We start from the raw sequence: 21,907 nt of genomic DNA, 5'->3' as shown, positions 1-21,907 counted from the left end.
TATGCTTTGCAGTATTGTATTGCAGGCCAATTCTTTCATTTTCATTTTAACATCATCTGTAATTGGAACATTGAATTTTAATTTGATTTACTGTGCATTATGCACAGCCAGTGAAATGAAATGCAATTTAGCATTCTCAGCAGGATAATTTATGCAGATGCTTCCACTGTGTGTGCCTGCGTGTTTCCATGGTTAAGAGCACTGTGAGTGTGGGCCATATTTGTTGCCCTGCGTGCCCGACTGGCTGCGCTCTGATGTGGATGAGGAAGGACAAAAGAGGAGGGGGAAATGAGCCTCCCCCGGTCTCCCCTCTCCTGGCAGTGATGAGGTTAACAGTGGAATTACAGTCAGGCCAGATGCAGGCATGTTGATTGCGGTGGACAGGTCCAGTAAACAGGGCCTGTGTGCTGCTGAGTCAGGTGGAGTGTCACTCTGGGTGAAGGGCCGCGGCTTCACTCAGGCCACACTTGTTGACAACCCACTCTCTGCCCTCTAAGCCCGGCTGTGCAATTTAGGCTGTTAGGGAAGGGCATCAATTAAGCTGGGCTGGCTGCAGAAGACTGAGCGAGGGACTGAAGAGTGAACATTGTTTGGGTGTGTTTCAGAGTCTGTCGACCAAAAGAATAGGGAAGTTGTGCAAGGTTGAAGGTGTGGTTGACTTTTTTGGCATGTGTTGACAACTCATTAGAATCTGGTCTCACACCCAGCAAACGGTCAGGAACAGTGGTGTCTGAGATCAGGTGACTAGTAAAGAATAGGCTCACATCATATGTATTTTAACATTCACTCACATGCACATATGTGCATTGAAGGAGTTATTGGTGAACGTAAACATTACTAATGTCTACACAACTGCAAGGATATCATGTCCTAACAAGATTCCAAAACTATAGAGATTTAAGCCTTAGAAGATCCCCACTGCGTTTGTTAAAGTAAGACTGTGGATTTTGTCCGTCATCACTTAAACTGGGATCACCTTAGAAACTGATTTTTCAGGGCCGGTATGAAGAGGATTAATTAAAGACACCAATGACAATGAGCTGCGACTTGAAAGAATGTGAACCTTTATCCTTTAATACTGGCCTTACCAACACACAGACACACACAGGCAGAGAAACGTGACAGACACCACTACTTCACCAATTACTTCACTTTTTCTCTGCAGTTTTGACACTGATGGCTTGCTTTACTGGGATAACAGGCCCTCTTGCAGGTCCAGTCTTGTTAGCCACACACCCTGTCAGTGTCAGTCCAGCCAGCCACCACCAGCACGACCACGCCACCACGTCCTGTTACACATGCAGCACCCCTGTAGGACACAATATTAAGGGTGTGTGGAGTGTGTCTGAAAAGACAAGCAGGGCGGAGGAAAGACACACCTGGCTTGTGTCCACGAGGTGGAGCGACATGCACGCTCCGCTATTGTTACAGTTAATCGTGGGTGTATGAGGTGTGTTTTCTGGTTTGTGAACATGTGCAGGGAGGACCAAGCTTAAGCACTGTGCCACTAACCTGTTATTAGTTCAGCACAGTAATTATTGCATTCACGACCACTAAATAATACCATATTCAAACTCCTCTAAGCCACACTTCAAGAGGTGATATTTGCAGATATTATAGAGTACTTGCAACTGATGACAGCGATATGAACAGCTCCTGTTGTATGGCAATAAAATAAACAAACACATATTAGCAGGCCTCAGAGTGTGTGTACAGTATAAACAGCTGGTGTATAATAGTGAGCAAAACAGCAGATCCTACAGTGAATAATTCCAGTTAATTTCAGAATATAGTCGGATAAGAAACTGAGGGTCTAACTTTTAACAATTCACAGCAACTTGAATGTAACACTTCATCCCAAATTATTCTCAATAACCCTGTGTTTAAATGCATTATGTCTTGTTACAGTATGTGACACCGTAAATAATGCTGTCATATCATTTATTTTCTAGTTCTGTGGATGGCAATGTCGAATGGATGGATTGTCACTTTGTACAGACACTGATGGTCTCTAGAGACTTTTGTGACCCCCCTTCTATTTCCCAAGTTGGGAAGTCCATCTTCTGACCTCTGTATGTTCATGAAATTTGGAATGTGAAAACAACATGGGCGCAACAAAGAAGATGTGATGCAAATAACTAATCTAGGTCACTCTACAGTTACAGCCTAAATACCATTTAACACCACATGGATGCAGGATAAGTGTTTAGCACTAATTAGCAATTAGCACTAATCAGAAGTTAACAAAGTTAGCATTTTACCTGTTTAGCATCATCATGTCAACATGCTCACAATGTACTGTTCAGCCTCATAAGGCCACTAGCATGACTGTAGACTCTTGTAAAACAGCTATGACCACATACTGTGTTTTATGTATCCTGTGTTAGAATCTACCTTGACTTTTTTGGTAGTTTAACTTAATTTTTCAATAGCCAGCCTATCTTATCATACTGTAATCATGTTGTGCGTAGCAGGCACAGCAGTTGTGGCTTCTGGGCAGGTCGACCCTTTCTGCATACTGTCTGTGAGCCCATGTCAGCGAGATATCCAAGTAATTGCATCCTCCAGAGTCCCAGTGTCTCATAGAATACGCTTCAACGTTTCTATTTTTAGATGCACAAGTGTCATGTCAAAACTGTGTCTAAACAACAAAAAGAAATGAAACTACAACTGCTGTCATAAAGTTTAAGACGTCGAAAACCTTCAATATCCGCAGGGGTTTGTATGCTCTGGCGTGAGCTGATTTTTATCGTGAGCTTGGCGACAATGGAGCCGGGGAGCCTCACGTTGCCCAGAGGAGCATTGCACCTGATACACTCAAGGGGATTGGCCCTAATCACAAGGACGCAGGGACTCTCCCTGAGAAGAGGCACTTGTTACCAGACCACTGTGACTCACTTGCGCTGGCCATGTGCTGCCTGTTTGTGTGTGTGTGTGTGTGTGTGTGTGTGTGTGTGTGTGTGTGTGTGTGTGTGTGTGTGTGTGTGAGAGAGAGAGAGAGAGAGAGAGAGAGAGAGAGAGAGAGAGAGAGAGGGTGAGGCAACGAAACAGAAGGCAAGACATAGAGAGAGAGGCAGAGACTGAGATAGGGGCTTATCAAAAACACAAACAAAAAGCAAATCAAAATATGATTGTACAGTAAGAGTAAAGGTAAGCAGAGCACACCTGGTTTGATTGTGTTTGGGGACGCCTGCTCCCACATCACAGCTGATCCCTCCTCCTCTTCCTCCTCGTCCTCCTGGGCCTCCGGTACAGCGGGTCAAGCCTAGAAAGAACAGAGTGGGGTTGGACTGCTGCTGTCTCCACTGCTGCCATGAGTCATGTGAAGATTTAGATCAATAAGTATGAGGGTCACTTAGTGCCTGTTACATAACATGAGTAAAACTTTGCTGCTGTTAAGTGTCACAGACACAACAACCACTGAGTCACCAGAGAACTGAACTAACTGGCTGTATATTCTGCTGGGGGAATGTGTTCAACACGTGCTATAATTCCAGTGGGATTTTAGAACTGGTTTTTAGAGGCGGGCACCCTTTCTCTGGGTCAACAGTCTTCCTCCACGTGCACGGATTTCAAAATGGACACTCCCTGCAAGGTCCGAGAGGTGAGGTTATTATTGACTCCTCGCCCTTACAAAAGAGATAAATCCATGGCTCGAGAGCAAGGGAGGAGACACGGCCATAAATCTGACTTTTTTTCCCTCTCGTCTGTTTTACGTGTCTTGACAGCACGTAGCCGTATGTGTGACCTCATGTCTAGAAAGGGGCTTTCTGATCAGACGTGTGCGTGTTTGTCACCTACAGCCACACACCCTCTTTTTTTTTTTTTTTTACTCGTGGTCTGTCCATCTCTGCTCCGTGGTTTTGTTGTTTTCCTTTCCCTGTAACACCTGGGAAAGCTGTAGGGGAAAAAAAACACTGCCAGCTTTCCAACACATTCCAGCTCCAAATGCCTGGGCACAGCCGCACATTGTTGGCATTCTTTCATTTAAAGGTGCAGCAGTTCTTTGTCTCTCCAAACCACATGATTCTTTCAAATGCAGCCATGTGGGGACCTTTTTAGACATTAGGTTTTCACAATTTCTTGGTGACTTTCGTTGATGAACTACAACCTGATTTGCGGACATCGAGGACAAATGCACTTCCCCTTTCAGACATGTGTTAAGACATATGAAAATACTCTGCTTGGTGTCTAATATGGTTTCGCCACAATTTAAAACTCATAAAGGTCCTGAAAACCCATTTTGTCAGTCAGCCTCTTACTATAAGTGATGAGGTTTGACATGGACAAACCAAGGTCAGGACAGTTTCAGCTGTTGCACATGAGAGCTTTTCAGTATTTCTGTGTGATGGTCTCACCGTTGGAAAAGATGACGACACTTAGTTTGTGCTCCAATCAGAATTCTAGTTCAACATTTGAATTATAATCAAACCATACGCAGTCCTTAAAAAAGCAGATGTTGTTTTTAGTGTTAAATCTTGATAAATAATGACTAAATGTTGCTGATCTAGCCATGATTTAATATTTTGGAGAAATATTGAGATTTGAAGTTTTCAGAGGCTTTAAAATGATATATAATCTTCCCTTGCAGAAAAATCAATGAATGTGTATGTATTTTTCATTTCTTAGTGTGTGTGTGTGTGTGTGTGTGTGTGTGTGTGTGTGTGTGTGTGTGTGTGTGTGTGTGTGTGTGTATATATAGTTCTGAGTTTCAGCATTAGTCTTGCTGATGCATACATGTGTTAAACTGAGGTTTAAGATGAGGACAGAGAATCTTTCCCCGTCCAACAAATGATGCTGATAACAACCTTGTAGTGTCAAACTCTGCACATACATCACTCTGCAGAGTGCAGCTCAAATATTAACAACAATAATTAACAATATGTGAGGGGAAGTTTAAGAATTAAAAGCAAAAATCTGAAATGTGAATTTCACAAAACTGTTTGTCCCTGTCGAGTGTAGAACGCAGCGGATCGTTTGCTCTTTGAACTCAAAGAATCTTTTAAAAAAGGAACTATCCCCGTTTTTTTCCAAACAAGAAAACCACAAGCTTCAAAAAAAAGGAATAATTACTCAATCTTAGCTGCCGGCCCTCCCACCTCCACCCTGCTAGTTCCCCCCAGAGGGATGCAAGTGCGTCAGTGTGAGGTTGGAAAAGAGGAGAAGTAAAGCCTTTTGACTTTCAGGAAGGAAACACATCTGGGGAATAAGGAAAGAGAGAACGGGTGAAAAGAGGAATTAGTGTGGAGGAAGAGGAGCTGTCCAAAAATAGTCAGCCTCCGCTCGAGCCTTGCCTCGCCAGAGCCCCTACCACACCTCCTTCCACTCAAGCATTAGTCAGCCCTGACCTATCCCTCAGCGGGTGACTAACTTCTCTGCTGAGCCCCCTCCCCTCCGAGTCATGAACCTCACTTCCTCCCAGGTGTCCCAACTTACTCAACTTGAGACCCTCTGTCCAGCATTTTCTCTCCTGAAGCAAATGCTACACAACTGCCCTTATAGGACTGAAGAAGTGATTTTACCTCAATCCAAAACTTTCCACTGGCATGCTGTGGGCCCTCACAGAACCACATGCATGTACAAACAGCTAAAATTTTTATCTGTTTTTTTCTGTTATTTTTATCATAAAAACTAAATGGAATGATTAAAAAATACATAATCAAAGTTCAACTATAATCAACTGAGAGATAACAGAAGTTGACATGATTGAGGTATGACTTAAAATAACAGTCAGTGGAGGGGAATGGGTAAACGTGCATTCCTCTGGCTAAAAAACCACAAGCAGCAACTCAGGACAGACAAATATGGTAAAGGCAGATGTAAGGCGGTGTTGTGACCACCCTGGTTTTGAATTGGAAGGACCGGAAGAGGAGTAGATATTTCATGTGATGCAGGTGTTCAACAGTGGACTGTGGCACGCATTCACTCTGGTGGGTTTGCCAAAGCAAACAGGAAGTGGTGGGCAGTGCTCTGTGATTGGTCACTACAGTTTGATTTGTGACAGCGACAGAGAAGGCAGGAAGCAGACGTGCAGGCAGGGAGATATGCTATGCAGATTACCAAGGAAAGTGAGTACGTGTGTGACAGCATGCTAATGATGTGAGAGAGGCTTTTGACAGAAACCTGCAAAAAAATTTTGTAATCTGGAAAACACAAACCAGACAGAACTGGTCAGTGTGTTCCCCTGTGGACCATTTTATCTTATCAGGTTGTTTCAATTCTGATTTATTTTATTTTTATTTTCATTTGTTTTTATTGTTTTATCACACATGTTAGTATCATTTGATTCATGTTAAGCACTTTGTGTTGCATTGTATGCATGAATTGTGCTATATAAATAAAGTTTATTATTATTATTATTATTATTATTATTATTATTATTATTATTATTATTATTATTATTATTATTATTATTAGTTGCAGTAGTAGTAGGAGTAGTAGGAGGAGGAGGAGTACTATGTCATAGAAGGTGTCGCATAATAAATTACAAAATGCCAAATATGAACCAAAGGGTTGATTTATATTACTACTGCTTTTTAAAAGTGCTATTTTGGCTTCTCTCTGTCTTTTATAAGACAGCTGTCATGTAGTGGAGCTCACAGTGGGGAAGCCAGTTGTGCATCAAGTTGTTTTCTATAGCTGTTTGTTAACTAGAGCCATCCAGTGGTGCTTTAAGGAACTTTGCATATAGCAAGAAGAAAACAGCAGGATCTTCTTGGTGAACTAGTCACCATTTATCGTCAAAATTTTCACACAAAAAAAAAAGCAAAACAAAACAAAACAAAACAAAACAAAACAAAACAATGACAGCCAATCAACAGAATACTGTTCTTTATTTCTACTTCAGTGAGGTGGCAGCTTTTCATAGGAAACAATCAGTTATTAATCCATACTTTTTCCTCCCTTTAAAATGTAGGATTTTCCCAGAAGTGTTCCCCAGTAGTTTTAATATATTTTCACTGGTACCAAGCAGAATCTGGCTGTGGATGTTTTGGGGGTATTTATGGCGTATTAGTCTCAATAGAAAACACAGTTTTTGAAGGGTTGTAGTTATTTTCATGCTTGGATGGCTCTTGCGTGCTTTTTAGGTTGTTGTATGACAATGCTATTTCCGATTTTCTTATTATTATCTTTTTTTGTTGGCCTGTCATTGATTGTTTCTGCTGCCAACCAGAAAATTGTCACCTCATCAGTTTTCTTGGTTAAATTGATCCAATAAATTCAATGAAATGTGTGAAATAGTTTTTAAATCGAATATATCGGAGTCAAAGTGATTATGAGAGCTTTAAAAGACAGGAGGCTATTATTATCATCATCATTATTGTTCTTCGCCATGACCAGACAAGCTGACCCGCAACATAATCCGTTTCCATGGGAACGCTCTTAATACGGAAGCTCGCTTGGATCACAGGAGCTGAAACGCAAAGGGGGTACGAGCAGCAGGAGGCCGTGGCTGGACAATGACTGACGTGGAGAGTGTCAGGAGTGGGTAACAAACTTCGGGAGAAAGAAGTCTCCAGAGCAAAGCCCCTCGCCTCGCTGTAAGCTGCTGTGGGTTTCACTGGACACAGCACAATGAGTCTGGACAAGGCAGAGCTGTGTGATTCACTGTTAACCTGGGTAAGTTTGATGTTAGCGAGGGTAACTAGCAAGGCTAACCGCCGGCTAACCGGTGACAGCAGGTGTTGGCAAAGTAAGAGCAAAAGTAACGTCACTTTTGTGAGTGAAAACCTCGCACAATAGATAGAAACACCACTTCGTTGATTAAGCAGGTCAACGTGTGAGCAGTTTTCAGGTGTGAAAGTTGTGTGTTTGGAAGCTAACTACTGCTAGCTAGCCAAGCTAACTAGCAAGGTAACGTTAAACACATTGGAAGTTTGCTCTTGGTGGTCGGTGTTACCTTGATATCTGTAGTAGACTGACTGCGGCGTCAGCTCGAGCTGACTGGCGAAAACAAACCCAAATAGCTTAGTGTAAGCTGAGAGACTTATGCAGTAATGTAAGGCTATCCGACAAAGTAACTTCTCAAACCCACGGAAAATCCACCTGTTTGGCACTTTTCCACACAGAGGCAAGTGTAAGGCTAAAACCAAGAAACCAGCTAATTTAAATATCTTGCTAAGTAGGATTGTAATCCCTCCTAACTACTTAGTATTTGTCATTTAAGTAGTGTTCACAAGACGAAGTTATTTACCTGCATTATTTGTCAGTTGTTTTTCAATATTCAAGCCACTATAATGTGTTTTTCCACAAGTGGCAACTCTCTTTTTAGTAACATTCAAGCTGTTCCTCTGCCAAGCAAATATGTGCATACTATTATTAATGCTTCAGGAGGGCTTTTACGCACATTAACAGATTAAGCAACCATGAGTAACACATTCACCAACATACATCAGTCTGGTTCCATTTAGTTTAAAAGTTTAGTAAAATGCATCAAATGTTTACGCCTTTTTAAAGGTCACTTCTTTCATGACTAATTCTTACTGTCTTCCTTCTCAGTTGCAGACATTTCAGGTGCCGTCATGCAACAGCAAGTACCACCTAACAAGTGGGGTGGCCATTGCACATGTGCTGCACAGAATGTAAGGGCACACATGTGCATGAGTATTTGTGGTTATTGTGTTTTGGATTATGTAGGTGCCCATCATGAACTCAGATGACAAGACTGGTAGAAAGTCATGCAGAATCTGTTCCCTGAGATTTGCTTATCTGTGTGATTTGCACTAAATTGCCTTTGGACTTGCACAAGGCCATTATCTATGCAAAATTTAAACCATTTGAAGAATAGAGTCTGGATTTATAAGGTCATCTTTCTCTATACATAGGTGTGATTTTGTTTTGTACATTTATTTGTGGATCTTTTCTGTTCAAGCACCCTACAGGTAAATAGACAAGATAAATATATTTGAATTAAAGCAAATATTCCTTTTAGTTTAACATAACTTTAACATAGAATCCAATGCTCAACTGCTCTCATATGTGTCAACTGGTTTACTCAAATGTCATTGTGCTTAGTAGAAGACGCACAGGGCCTCATTGCCCTGTGGCCTCCTGTGAGTCTTGATGTCCAGAGATGTGTCGCCCTTGTCATCACCAGAGTTCTCTTGTGCTCTCATTAACAGAGACCCCTCCTGGTTTAATGAGACATGGCTAGGCCGGATCAAGGAGGAGAGTGGAGCCAACTGGCGCCTCAAGGTAATTTGTGAAACGGCAGGATATGACAGCGTACCTCACAGTAACACTGAATGACCGTGATGCTAGAATGACCAAGATGTCTCTGCTTTTTTGTACCTCTTTATCTGATTTGTTTTTTCTTCCAGGTCAGCAACTTAAAAAAGATTCTTAAGAGCATGCTGGAATATTATCATGACGTAAGAAGATTTTATTATTTTTATTCATTTTTCCACCTCTAGTACACGTTAAAATTTGCTCTAGACTCAGTCCCAATATCTCGCGCTGCTCTCCATCAACAGGTGCTCGGTCACCAGGTATCAGATGAGCACTTGCCAGATGTGAACCTCATAGGAGAGATGGGAGATGTCACTGAACTGGGGAAGCTGGTGCAGCTCGTATTGGGCTGTGCTGTCAGTTGTGAGAAGAAACAAGGTAAACTGTGTGCAGTAAACAGGGTGTGTACTAAGTCTTGAAAGTTTAGAAAATGTTTACTTTTAACCATTTTGTTTTCGGGGTTAAGAATATGTTTGGATTTGAATATGCTCCTTGAAAAATGCTTGATTTTCAACATTTGTTTCATCGACACAGTCACTCATATAGTGATTGAAGATTCAAGTCAAATTGGCAAGCCTTGATCAAACATGATCAAAACATACAGCAGTGAACAGCTGGTAAAATAAACAAAGTGGCAGGATACATAAAGGAATTCTGTGAACTTTATTTTTCATGATTGCATTGATACTAGCAATGTAGATGTATGAGATGAATGAGAATATTCACAGGCAATGTAGATGTGATGATAAACACTTTGAGAGTCTGGAAATCTTTGGTTTGTTATCTTGAAAGTGCTTGAAAAACAAGGAGATGCAGCCATCTGTGAAAATAACACATAGGATTAACTCAAAATTGAATCACATGGTTCCTGCTTTACATGAGTCAGGGCCTGATCGTCACATGTTGATAAAATGACCGCATGCTTCTTTCCCCCCCAGACTAAAGACCATTTTACAACCTGTAGTTCAGAAGAAAAACTGATTATTTGTTGTTGAAACATTAGCTTGATGAGCACAGGGTGTCTGAAAATACTGGTAGACGCAGTGCTGGTTTGGAGTATTTGTGTTAATCTGCATTTGGCTGCACCTTCACTGTCGTCTTCTCCTAAACACAGAGCAAATCCAGCAGATAATGACACTTGAGGAATCTGTCCAGCACGTTGTGATGACAGCCATTCAGGAGGTGAGTGAGCCTCTCGCTTATCCTCCTGGTTCTCTCTACTTTGCATTAATCCTAGCTCTTAGTCATGGTTAATTCACAATCAAAGAAATCCGGATAAGCATAAGACTGAACAGAGTCCCAGAAACCCTTCTCTGAGATATTTCAAGAATATGTTTAGTTTCATTGGCACACATAGGACTGGAAAAACATTGAACGTGGGGGGAATAAAAACGTGTCCAAGGTTTTACCAAAATTATTCAAAAAACCCCATAAGCCTGCTTTTGGGAACAGGTTCTTGCATTTTTCCTGTAATTTGAGTTTTCAATTGACTTTCTTATGACTGCTTTGTTTTAGCTCTTATCAAAGGAGCCTTCATCTCAACCAGGAAGCCCTGAGACCTACGGGGACTTTGACTACCAGGTGAAGCCCTCAACACTTCCACTCTCCCTCTGTATATTGTACTCATTCTTGAACAGATCTGTTACATCTGCCTTTTGTGTTTTCCCTCACTCGTTCATTAATGTTTACTCCCTCCCACTGTGGCTAGTATGACACCTTCTCTGTCTCCATTGGTTCTGTCTTTGCAGTCCAGGAAGTATTATTTTCTAAGTGAGGAGGCAGACGAGAAGGAGGACCTGAGCCAGCGCTGTCGAGACCTGGAACATCAGGTTGGTACACTGAATTACATCTTACTAAGTAAACATTTGCTGACACCTTTAAAGTTAGAATCCTTAAGGGTTTCGTCCTGGTTGATTTGGTGACACCTGTGGTCAATGGTGGTGGTAACTTCAAGTGAACTTTAATGCTACAGGACCCAGATTCTAGGGGCATCAAATGCTTCTTTAACAGAAATACAATAGCAAGCAAATAGTGTAAATCTGTTTACAGTGCAGCCAAACAAACAAACTTTCATTGGCTTGAGGAAGTCAGTAGATAATTGGGCTTTTTGCATCATACTTTGAGCTGCTGCAGTCTTATCACATGCTCAAACTGTCTCCTGCAGTTGTTTCACAATGAAGACTGCTATATAGAGAGGTAATTAGTGAATATAAATACACTGAATGGGTATTGCTGAAAAACTTCTGACCATAAATAGTATCAAAAACATATTCTGATAGCATGAGAATCTCAAGGATTATAAATTTAAGATAGCATACTGGTACTTGGGTTTGTTTTATTTACCATTTATCTAACAGCAATTGGCTTTGTCTCAAAGGGCAAACTGTTTTGTGGTTTTGGAGTAATATAAAACCATTTCACCTTTTGTCTACAGGACTTTGACACAGAGGCATAGTTTAGCTGAACTGTGGTTGCAGCATGTTGTTGAATGTGTGTGCCTGCTGCTTTTGTGCTCTGGCCCTTATTGATTAGTCTGCCTGAGACTTTGTTTGTGTTCCCATGGCTTGTTTTTGCACCACTGACTGAGAGGGGACTAATTTAGTATTTTTTAAAGATACATTCTAGTCAATAGTTGCATAACATCAAGATAAAAACTGACACGTTGCCTTGGGATGGAGCAGTAGCCAACAATAATTTGTACTGCTCTCAGCCCACCTGTTTGTTTACTTACTTAGCCCACGCGTTAGGGATTAGTCATTTGTGTTGTTTTGAAAGCTATTTACTGTTCCTGGTCCTGTGCTAAAGCATGCAATCTGTCCTTAAAGTTCAGTGTAGGGTTTTGCTGTATTCAAACTGGGAAGATGTCCAGCAGGTAAGTATACACTCCCCCTTTTTTAATATTGGAATGCCAGCTTGTCTAACTGTAACTTGACTCAAACAAAACATTTTATGAGCCTTTTGTTGCAGCTCTAAACTGCAGTCTCTCCCTTTCTCAGCCCAACCATCTTCATCAGTCTAATGTTACATTCCCCCCCCCCCCCCGCACCATAACTGTATAAGAAATGGCATTGATGTTCCCCATTGAGCTGTGTGTATTCATTTATTTATATGAAAATCTGGTTTTGAACCCGAGGGCAGTGCTAACAACTTCACTACTGAGAAAGTTCTATCTGCCTGAGACATTGCATCAGCTGACTAACAAGCTTTTGACTGTTGAGCATGTGAAATGAGAGCAAAGCTTATGTTCGAGGTCCTGTAAGCATGAAAAGTGGTGAGTTTGTCATTATGTGTCTGTGTTTTACGTCTGTTGTGTGCCAGTGTTGTGGCTTTATCATATTTATTTTCAGAAAGATGTCAATTGTTCACGTCAGCGGTCTTGATCAGTGTCAAGGACTTTTTTGATGCATCTTCTATCTCTTCCCCTTTCTCTTCTTTGTGCAGCTGTAGACTTGCACCACTTCTCGCCGAGCAGTCCATGTCCTAATCTCCCGTTCTTTACACCTCTTTTTACAACATTTGTCCTCTGTTCCCTTCTCTTTCCCCCACAGCTGTCCGTGGCTCTGGAGGAGAAGTCGTCCCTACAGGCTGAGACTTGCGCCCTGAAGGAGAAGCTGAGTCGCTGTGACTCCCTGGATGCCTCCGCCACAGCAATCACTGGCAAGAAGCTGCTTCTGCTGCAGAGTCAGATAGAGCAGCTTCAGGAGGAGAACTACAGGTACAAGCCGTGACACATGCGTAGAGTTGCTGAGGAAAACAGTCAACCCTTTAGAAATTCAACTTTCAGTAGTCATGTACACATCACGTGTTAACATCGTGGACACATGCAAATCAGATGCTGTTGTTGAGTTGCTTTTGTGCCATGAAGTGTCTCACAATGAGTCCATTGACTTTACTCATAAGCAAACCGCTGCTCTCGCATCATGTATATGTCAGATTGGACAACAGCAGAGATGACATGCGTGTGCGGGGAGAGATACTCGAGCGTGAAGTGACTGAGCTGCAGCAGCGTAACGAAGAGCTGACCAGCCTGGCGCAGGAGGCCCAGGCCCTCAAAGACGAGATGGACATTCTCAGGTGAGACCAGTGCAGCCGCTGAATTACTGTGGAGGCCAAAACAGTGCAGGCCTCCTCACAAGCTAACATAAGCTTTTACTCAGTCAAACTGCAGGGAAGTCACGCTTGGTGGGCGTTAAATCACATGAACACTGAGGGTTTCATGTTCTCTGCTTTTGTAGCTTTCCAACAGAGCATTTGAGATTGTGCAGTGTCAAACTAGGGAAGACTTACTGCATTGAATGTGTTTTAATGCAGTTCATTCAGAATTAATACAATCTTCCCTCTGTGAAATATATTGTAAAGATATAGGTATGTAGATACGTATACATATAGATATATAGATGTGTGTGTGTGTGTGTGTGTGTGTGTGTGTGTGTGTGTGTGTGTGTGTGTGTGTGTGTGTGTGTGTGTGTAAGACATTAATGTTGAGCAAATAGTTGGTCAACTTCTGTTGCATATAAGTCAACTAAATGGTAATTATTATATACCTTAAATCAACCTTAATGTCAACCTGTATTGAGATAAGTCTGTAAAGCACCATTTTGGCTGAAAATATATCTCTTGTCTCTCATGACAAAGTCTGGTTGTCTTGTACATTTTTGTTCCTATCAGTAAATCCCATGAAAAGACCAAAACCAACAATTGTTCCCTCTAACGCATATTGTCTGTGTTGCCAGAGCCTCCTGTAGCTCATTCCTCTGTGCCCTAGAGCTCTTAACAGAAACTATTAAAAGCACATCAGTGAAACACTGGCAGGGAAACTGAAAAGTAAAGAAGCAAAGAGAGACAAACTAACACATTGTTTTGACCTTTTCAAGGAATTTATTGACAGTCTCAAAAAATGTAAAGTATCACCCGCCTTTTTGCTTTAAGCAGTAGTTCATCTATTATCAGTTTACACTCACAGAAACAACTCCCACACTGCCCACACACAGACGTCCATTCAGCTCCTCTCTCTGACATCTGTGTTGATAATATGAATTTCATGCATTGACACTAGTTTGCGTCAGAGTTGTTGGTTTTCAGTAGATAAGTACATATCTACACGGACTTATTGTGTAAAAGTCATATTCCTGTGCTGGGACTCGACGCCTCCCACACTGTCCTCTCCTCCCCCTCAGGCACTCGTCTGACCGGGTGAACCAGCTTGAAGCACTGGTGGAGACTTACAAGAGGAAGCTGGAGGATCTGGGAGACCTGCGCAGACAGGTGCGCCTCCTGGAGGAGCGCAACACTGTGTACATGCAGCGCACCTGCGAGCTGGAAGAGGAACTCCGCAGGGCCAACGCTGCCCGCAATCAGCTGGACACCTACAAGAGACAGGCAAGCTGTGGGTTGGAAGGAGGGAGGGAAAGTGATACTTGCTCCCGCGTCGACGTCCAAGTGATGTTGAACACAGTCTGGCTTGTGCACGTGTTTGGAAAACATTGCAGTTTGTATAAAGAGCTCTGTTGCTATGCTCTCTGACTTGCAGGCTCACGAGCTGCACACCAAGCACTCGGCAGAGGCCATGAAAGCTGAGAAATGGCAGTTTGAGTACAAGAACCTTCACGACAAGTATGACGCACTACAAAAGGAGAAAGAAGTGAGTCGGTGAATGCTGTCGGGATGTAAAAGTTGTGGTGGGCAAAGAATGAGCGCTGACAAAGTGCTTTTATCGTGCTGTCTTATCAGTGTGGAGCATCTGTTTGTAGTAGCTCTGTCTCATATCATGGTCACACACTGAAGCCCTGTATTACTAGACAAGATGCAGCGATCTAGTTTTTATTTCAGTCCTGTGTGGATCAACATTTGTTGTGATTATTACCTCCCTGCAGGAGGAATTGTTGCCAGGCAAATATCGTACTATTCTTCAGTGGACTCCCACATCCTGTGTCAATTCTAGCACCTTCTGCAATCTGACAGGAGTGATTAATGTCCTCAGTTACTTGTGGGAGTGATTAAGAAATACATAGTGTACTGACATGAAGCCTACATTTCCTTTATGTCACTTGTAGGTAGTGTGTGTGAGTCGAGGTGTACATGTGAAACTCGTCACTCCATGGCGTTTGAGGGCCAGAGCTGGTCTAACAAAACCTAATGGAACATTACCTTTGTTTTTTTTTTTTCTTACTAGTCTTTTGGCATTTTAGCCTTTACTTGACAGTCAGACAATAGACACAGTAAATGTGGGGTCATGTGGTTTACACCTTAACCATTAGTCCATCAGGGTGCTGTGCTCCCTTTGTGTTATATTCAGCGTTCCTTTCCACACTTGTCAGGTTTTGCTGGATAGAATTTATCAATGTCATTTTTAGCCTAATAATTCCTTTAACACAAACTGAAGCAGGCTGAATTGAAGCTGGAGCCCGTGTCGTGTGCTTTGTTCTGTAGCGTCTGATCTCGGAAAGAGACACGCTTCGGGAGACGAACGACGAGCTCAGGTGTGCACAAGTCCAACAGAGGTGCCTCACCGGAGCTGGTGAGTTGGAACTGCACTCAATTTAGAAACAAACAATTGAACTGCAAGATGGTGAAATACTCAAATGCAAGATTCCTCTTGTGGGAGAATACATTCACAGTTTTTAGCAGTATATGTTGGCTGACCATTAATTAACTTTGCATAGATATATAAAACCGCTTTTTCCAAAGAAGTTTCAGAAGTGTTCTCAAGCCCATATAGTGATGTCAAAGTGGTGAACCTCGCTGCATTAAATATATTGTCTTTGTACTGTTTTAAATCGAGTATATGTCAAAAGGATCAGCAAATTATCACTTTGTCTTTTATTTATGTTATACACAATGTCCCGACCTTTTAGGAATGGAGGTTATAAAGATGTTTCCTTCATGTGAAATATTTGTTTCCCGGACTAAAACAAAAAATAAGCAAATCTGTAAAGTTAGCAGTTGACAGTTAATGTCGCTCTCTCTCTGCAGGAGGCTTGTGTGACAGCGGTGTCACAGTGGGAAACCTTGCTGCAGAGATCATGCCTACAGAGCTCAAGTACGTCTATTCTGTTGTATCTGCATTTCTAAGCCACGGTGTGGGGGTTAATGTGTACGTAACAACCCAATTCAAGCATAACAGATGAGATTTTATTTCTAAACCTGTAACACTGCATTGGTGTCACTATCAGTAGCCCACTTGTGCTCTGTGTTCATCTATAGCACGAGGCGCAGTTGGCGCCTGAAATAGCAACACATGTCAGTGCTGCACGTTTGGCCGGGGCGTTGTCCGATAGCAAGCTCGGTTGGCTCGGTAGACCTTCACTGACCGTTGCTCTCCGACCCATTTCATCTGACCTCCACCTCTTTCTCTGACCCCTTTCCTTCTCCTCCTATCTCCCACCCTTCTTGTCATCATTTGTTCCCCGTCGACAGGGAGACTGTGGTTCGTCTACAGAGTGAGAACAAGATGTTGTGTGTCCAGGAGGAGACCTACAGGCAGAAACTAGTGGAGGTGCAGGCTGGGCTGGAGGACGCTCAGCGCAGCAAGAATGCCTTGGAAACTCAGAACAGGTAGGGGTGTGTGTGTGTGTGTGTGTGTGTGTGTGTGTGTGTGTGTGTGTGTGTGTGTGTGTGTGTGTGTGTGTGTGTGTGTGTGTGTGTGTGTGTGTGTGTGTGTGTGTGTGTGTGTGTGTGTGTGTGTGTGTGTGTGTGTGTGTGTATATATATATATATATATATATATATATATATATATATTTTCACTGAACAAGAAGTTGGACTGTATGTTAAGTTTAGAGTAGTCCACCATATTGTGTGTTCCTGGACATTAAGCTGGTTATTTGGCTGATGGTAGGAGTGCTATCTGCCTAAATGTCAACTCACCCTCTGGACTGTGTGCTCAACTGAGCTGTGTGGGCTGGACTGGAGGACAGACAGCAGAAAGCCAGATTGTCCCTCGACTGTGTGTGTGTGTGTGTGTGTGTGTGTGTGTGTGTGTGTGTGTGTGTGTGTGTGTGTGTGTGTGTGTGTGTGTGTGTGTGTGTGTGTGTGTGTGTGTGTGTGTGTGTGTGTGTGTGTGTGTGTGTGTGTGTGTGTGTGTGTGTGTGTGTGTGTGTGTGTGTGTATATGCGTGTGTTTACATGGCTGTGGGCATGTGGACATGTGGGTGGACTGTGTGTGTGTGTTTGTGTGTGTGTCCATGCAACACCAGGCCCAGGGTGTGGGAAGCATCCTCAGCAACAGTAACAGGAGGAGAGGAGTGGAGTGGGCATGCTCAGTCGAGCAAAGCGGTGAATGGCCAGGCAGCACACTTGGTGGAATGGCTGAACACTCCCTGCAGCAGATGTACAGAGATCCACATGATACTTTGCAAACATCTTCCACCCACAGCATCAACTAAATAACCTTGTGTTTCATCTTTACCATCTGCCTCCCTTTTCTTTGTTACTCTCTCACACAGTGTTCCCTAAACCTTTTCATTTTCTCTCTGTTTGGTCGTTTTTTTGTTTTGTTTTTTTTAGTTCAGTCTGTTCCTAACCTCTCCTCTTGTTCCTCGGCTGTCCTTGTCTGTTTGCTAGACTGAACCAGCAGCAGATCTCAGACCTGCGTTCTCAGGTGGAGGAGCTCCAGAAAGCGCTCCAGGAGCAGGACAGCAAGACTGAGGATGTGAGTGGACAGACTTTCCTTCTCCTCTGCCCACTTTTGTCACCTTTGTTGTAACTTGCCTCATCACAGATCAGTTTTCTACATCCAAGCCCATCAGCCCATGTTTTTGATCTTGATCAGCTGATTATTGTTTCTGTATGAATCTATAGCTGATATATACTCTGATAATACGGTGAAACATGAATTTTCATGTCATTCCAAGAAATCCTCGATCTTTGTGTATATATATATATATATATCTAATTAGAGCAATGATGCTTCAGGTAGCACTCCCTGTGTGTTTGCATGACACTCAGAGTATATTGAAAGCACTTGTGTTTGATGTACTTTGATACATGTGTGTGGGAATTTAACCCATGTTTGCTGTGGTGATTCACTGTTGACGCCTGCCCCTCTCTGTCTGTCTCTCTCTGCCTGCCCCCATCGATCAACTCCGCCAAAATCAGGCCATTGTAAGTACGGCCCACCCTCTGTCCCTGGCCTATGATTTAACTCTTTGACAGCTTGACTCTCACAGCTTACGTGCGTGCGTGTGTGTGTGTGTTTGTGTGTGGCATTTAAAAACCCTGTGTGTTGGGTTTTGAGTGTAATGGGTTTTTTCTTCTTCTTTTGAAGTCCTCCTTACTGAAGAAAAAGCTTGAGGAGCATTTGTAAGTACACCACTGCTTCTTTCTTTGTCCACATGGCTTCCAAACACAAATGAATTCACACACTCTTCATATGTGCTTATTTTAGGGAGAAGCTCCATGAGGCTCACTCAGATCTCCAAAAGAAAAGGGAGGTCATTGATGACCTAGAGCCCAAAGCGGACAGCAGCAGTAAGTCCACTCTCTCTGCCTCTTTGAGCACCTGCCAGTGTCCACTCTCTCTCTTTCCTCTTCTCACATCGTTTATTTTTTCCCCGTCTCAGTGGCAAAGAAGATAGATGAGCTCCAGGAGATCCTGCGGAAAAAGGATGAGGACATGAAGCAGATGGAGGAGCGATACAAGCGCTATGTGGAGAAGGCAAGAACGGTCAGTCCGCCTAAAGGAACATGTTGTCCTCAGCATACGGCTCTAAAATAGAAGTGTGAGGGTTATTTTTATCACTGGTCAACGGGCAGTTTCACTGATTTTAGTCATCAGAGACTGTTTACAGGTGTTGGGAGGACTGCTGCATGTTTTAAGAATGGTTACATAAGCCTTTTGTGGCTCCAGAGGGAGCTGTGTGAAATCTGATAAATTGCCTCATGTGATGTCACTTGAGTCAGAGACAGTTGGAGCTGAAGACTGAAGAGTTTGAAAATGGGAAAAAAAAAAAAAAAAAATCTGGGAGTGAGGAGTTGGAAAGAAGTGAGCCCACTCTTCATCTCTGCTTGAAGCCAGCGGCTCAAAGCTACATTAGCTGCTGCTAGCATGACACACCTGAATCTGACAGAACTGTTGGCGGTGGAGTTGCATTATGGGTAATGTACATGCCAGGGTTTGACAAGGTAGAGGGTGTGAAATCAAAAAAGATGCTATCTGACACTGATATAAGAGAGCAATGACATAAGAAATGTCCTTTGTGTGTGCAGGTAATCAAAACCCTGGATCCAAAGCAGCCAGCGCCCGCGACTCCTGACATTCAGGCACTGAAGAACCAGCTGACAGAGAAGGAGAAAAAAATCCAGCATTTGGAGGTTTGAGCCTTCGACATAATGACACAAATTAGGTCACTGTAGCTCTTTAAATGTCACTAATGCACAACGATCTGTTCTCGCTGTGCAGCATGACTATGAGAAGAGCAGAGCCAGGCATGACCAGGAGGAGAAACTCATCATTACCGCATGGTACAACATGGTAAGTGAGTGTAGAAACAGTTCTTTGGAAGGCAAACATGGATTTTTACTGAACAGAGACACAAGTCCTTACTCTGCACATCCATAACCCCTCACTCAACCCCTGATTCTTGTCTCCATCTGTCTCGCTCTCAGGGTATGGCGTTGCATCAGAAGGTTTCTGGCGAGCGGCTGGGTCCCTCAAACCAGGCCATGTCCTTCCTCGCCCAGCAGAGGCAGTCCACCAACGCCAGGAGAGGCCTGACTCGACACCACCCGAGATAAAAGCTCCGGACAGGAGAGCAAACATTCTGATGGGAAGCATCGAGAAGATGAGGTGATCTACAGTAGACTTCATCTGAACGCCCTGTACCTTTTTGCCTTTATGCCTTCACTGGATCGCTGCACCTCAGAGTATCCCTCGTGCTGCTACTGCCCCCTGCTGGCTCGTAATGGTACATGAATGTTTCTTTTCTCTGTCGGGCCCCAGAGGAGAGAGATCCTGTTTATCTCTGCTCTTGATTTAGAGTTAACCCATAGAAAGGATGGAGCAGAAGGAGTTGTAGGGCCTGAAAGAGGTTGTATCACCTTTTAAGGTGACTTTTATTTCTCTGTAGCCTCTCGGACTCTGTCCTGTTAGTTTTAAAGCTTTTTTTTATCTTTTATCTTCTATAATAGGATGAATTGTGAACTAGTTCTGTCAAGGTAACAATGAGAGGATTTAGTAGGGGTATTACGATTACTGTTATATTACTGCTATTGGAAGTGCTGAAGAAGCCCTAAAGCTGCACAGACCGTGGACTGAAAACAGATGTTCACGCTCAGCCGTTGGCACGTCTCCTTGGTTTTGTTAGTTCGTTTTGAATTTTCTAGTAGCTTTTATTTTTGTCTTCTTGATCGTGTGTTTTGAGGTGAGTTTGAGTTTTTTTGTCTCAATTTGAAGGACCTCAAAAAAAAATGTAGATCATGAGATCATGAGGGTGTGTTAATGGCCTTAGTCCCCCCCCCCCATTCACTTGAATCGTTTTCTCAAAACTAAATTTTCATTATAAGAATTTGTTTCACAAGATTCACCAAAGCACTTTCCTTGAACTGTGGGATTGTTCAGTGCCTCGCAGAATACTCCAAGCTCTCCATGTGTGGATGCAACTGAAGTTTGAGATATCTGCAGTGTGAACCCCTTCTGTCTCTCATTCAACACAAATAGATCTTAAAGAAAACGTCCCACTGCAAGCTCATCTTCGTACGGCTCATGATGATGTGACTTCTGCACATGATTTTTCTCAACTCATTTGCTGCCTATGAATTTGATTGATCACTTAAAGATTTTTTCTTCTTCTTCTTCTTCTTCCCAAAGACTGAAACAGGGTTTTGTTTGTGGGTCGGACCTAGTTGCACTCACCACTTTAGGCTCCAAACTGATGTGAATATGAGCAAATGTAGGCCTAGTTTATGGCAACGACTGGAAAAGTAATGCACAATGTGATTGAGTCCATCATGAAAACACTAAAAATAATGGCTCCGCTAATAGCTGTTTACCGCTGCTAGAGCTTATTTACAGTTAAACTGAACTGGAAGGACACACTCATCAATACGCTGGAATTCTGTCTGTCGGCAGGAAGTTGGAGGCGGCTGTAAAGGTTGAGCCTGTAATAGACGGCACATCTATCAACACTACGCCTGCCGTCATTTGCGACAGGTTAATTTTCCTTTCCAACAGTCGCAGTCATTTTAGTCTGTCCCATATCAGAGCTGCTGTTTTGTGACTTGTACTTTGTCCCTGTGAATGTTTGTGCTATGGTCTACGCAGACCAGAATCCTGCTGTTTTGTGCGCACGTTTCTACTGATGTTTCATTATTTGAGTTGATATTTATGGTGTTAAGTCATTATCTTTGCTGCACATTTTCCATGGCTTGAAGGGGTTAACTTTTCAGTTGTCAGTGTTTGTATCATATTACTGGTCTAGTAGATTATAGCATGGTGTACTTCACACAGGGATCTGAGACAAGTTAGAGATTTGTAGTCCTGTCCGTTCTACTTTTGCACTACAAATAAATGGGATCTAAAGACAAGAGGTGGTGGTCGTGTTCTCTTTGCCAGTACATTTAAAGTTAACATTAAGAACCACTTAACAGTCCACAATGACTAAACCATGTACACAAACTGACCCAGAAGGATCTGAGATAGAAGAATGATCCAGATTTTACCACCTTGGTTCGTACACTTTAAT

The 21,907-nt window shown here is 42.7% G+C and overlaps 1 protein-coding gene across 1 annotated transcript; it reads left to right on the top strand.

Annotated features, from left to right (window-relative positions):
• Positions 1-7,409: 7,409 nt before the first annotated feature.
• On the top strand, positions 7,410-21,749 carry hook2 (hook microtubule-tethering protein 2). Its single transcript, XM_070981399.1, has 22 exons — positions 7,410-7,620; positions 8,500-8,582; positions 9,123-9,195; positions 9,321-9,371; positions 9,474-9,606; positions 10,343-10,410; positions 10,744-10,809; positions 10,977-11,057; positions 12,777-12,943; positions 13,162-13,302; positions 14,406-14,607; positions 14,759-14,869; positions 15,658-15,745; positions 16,201-16,267; positions 16,645-16,782; positions 17,790-17,877; positions 18,493-18,527; positions 18,613-18,695; positions 18,788-18,891; positions 19,434-19,538; positions 19,627-19,698; positions 19,833-21,749. Exons 1-22 carry the CDS (start codon positions 7,576-7,578, stop codon positions 19,959-19,961), a joined length of 2,130 nt encoding a protein of 709 aa, XP_070837500.1. The 5' UTR covers positions 7,410-7,575; the 3' UTR covers positions 19,962-21,749.
• Positions 21,750-21,907: the final 158 nt, after the last annotated feature.

Source organism: Chaetodon trifascialis, chromosome 15 (assembly GCF_039877785.1).
Source record: "Chaetodon trifascialis isolate fChaTrf1 chromosome 15, fChaTrf1.hap1, whole genome shotgun sequence".
Lineage (NCBI taxonomy): Eukaryota > Metazoa > Chordata > Actinopteri > Chaetodontiformes > Chaetodontidae > Chaetodon > Chaetodon trifascialis.
This window is presented reverse-complemented; position numbering and strand designations above follow the sequence as displayed.

Coding starts and splice junctions, on each gene's coding strand:
- hook2 (XM_070981399.1), top strand. CDS start 7,576: ATGAGTCTGGACAAGGCAGAGCTGTGTGATTCACTGTTAACCTGG. Junction 7,621..8,499: donor GTGATTCACTGTTAACCTGG/GTAAGTTTGATG, acceptor CTTCCTTCTCAG/TTGCAGACATTTCAGGTGCC. Junction 11,058..12,776: donor GTCGAGACCTGGAACATCAG/GTTGGTACACTG, acceptor TTTCCCCCACAG/CTGTCCGTGGCTCTGGAGGA.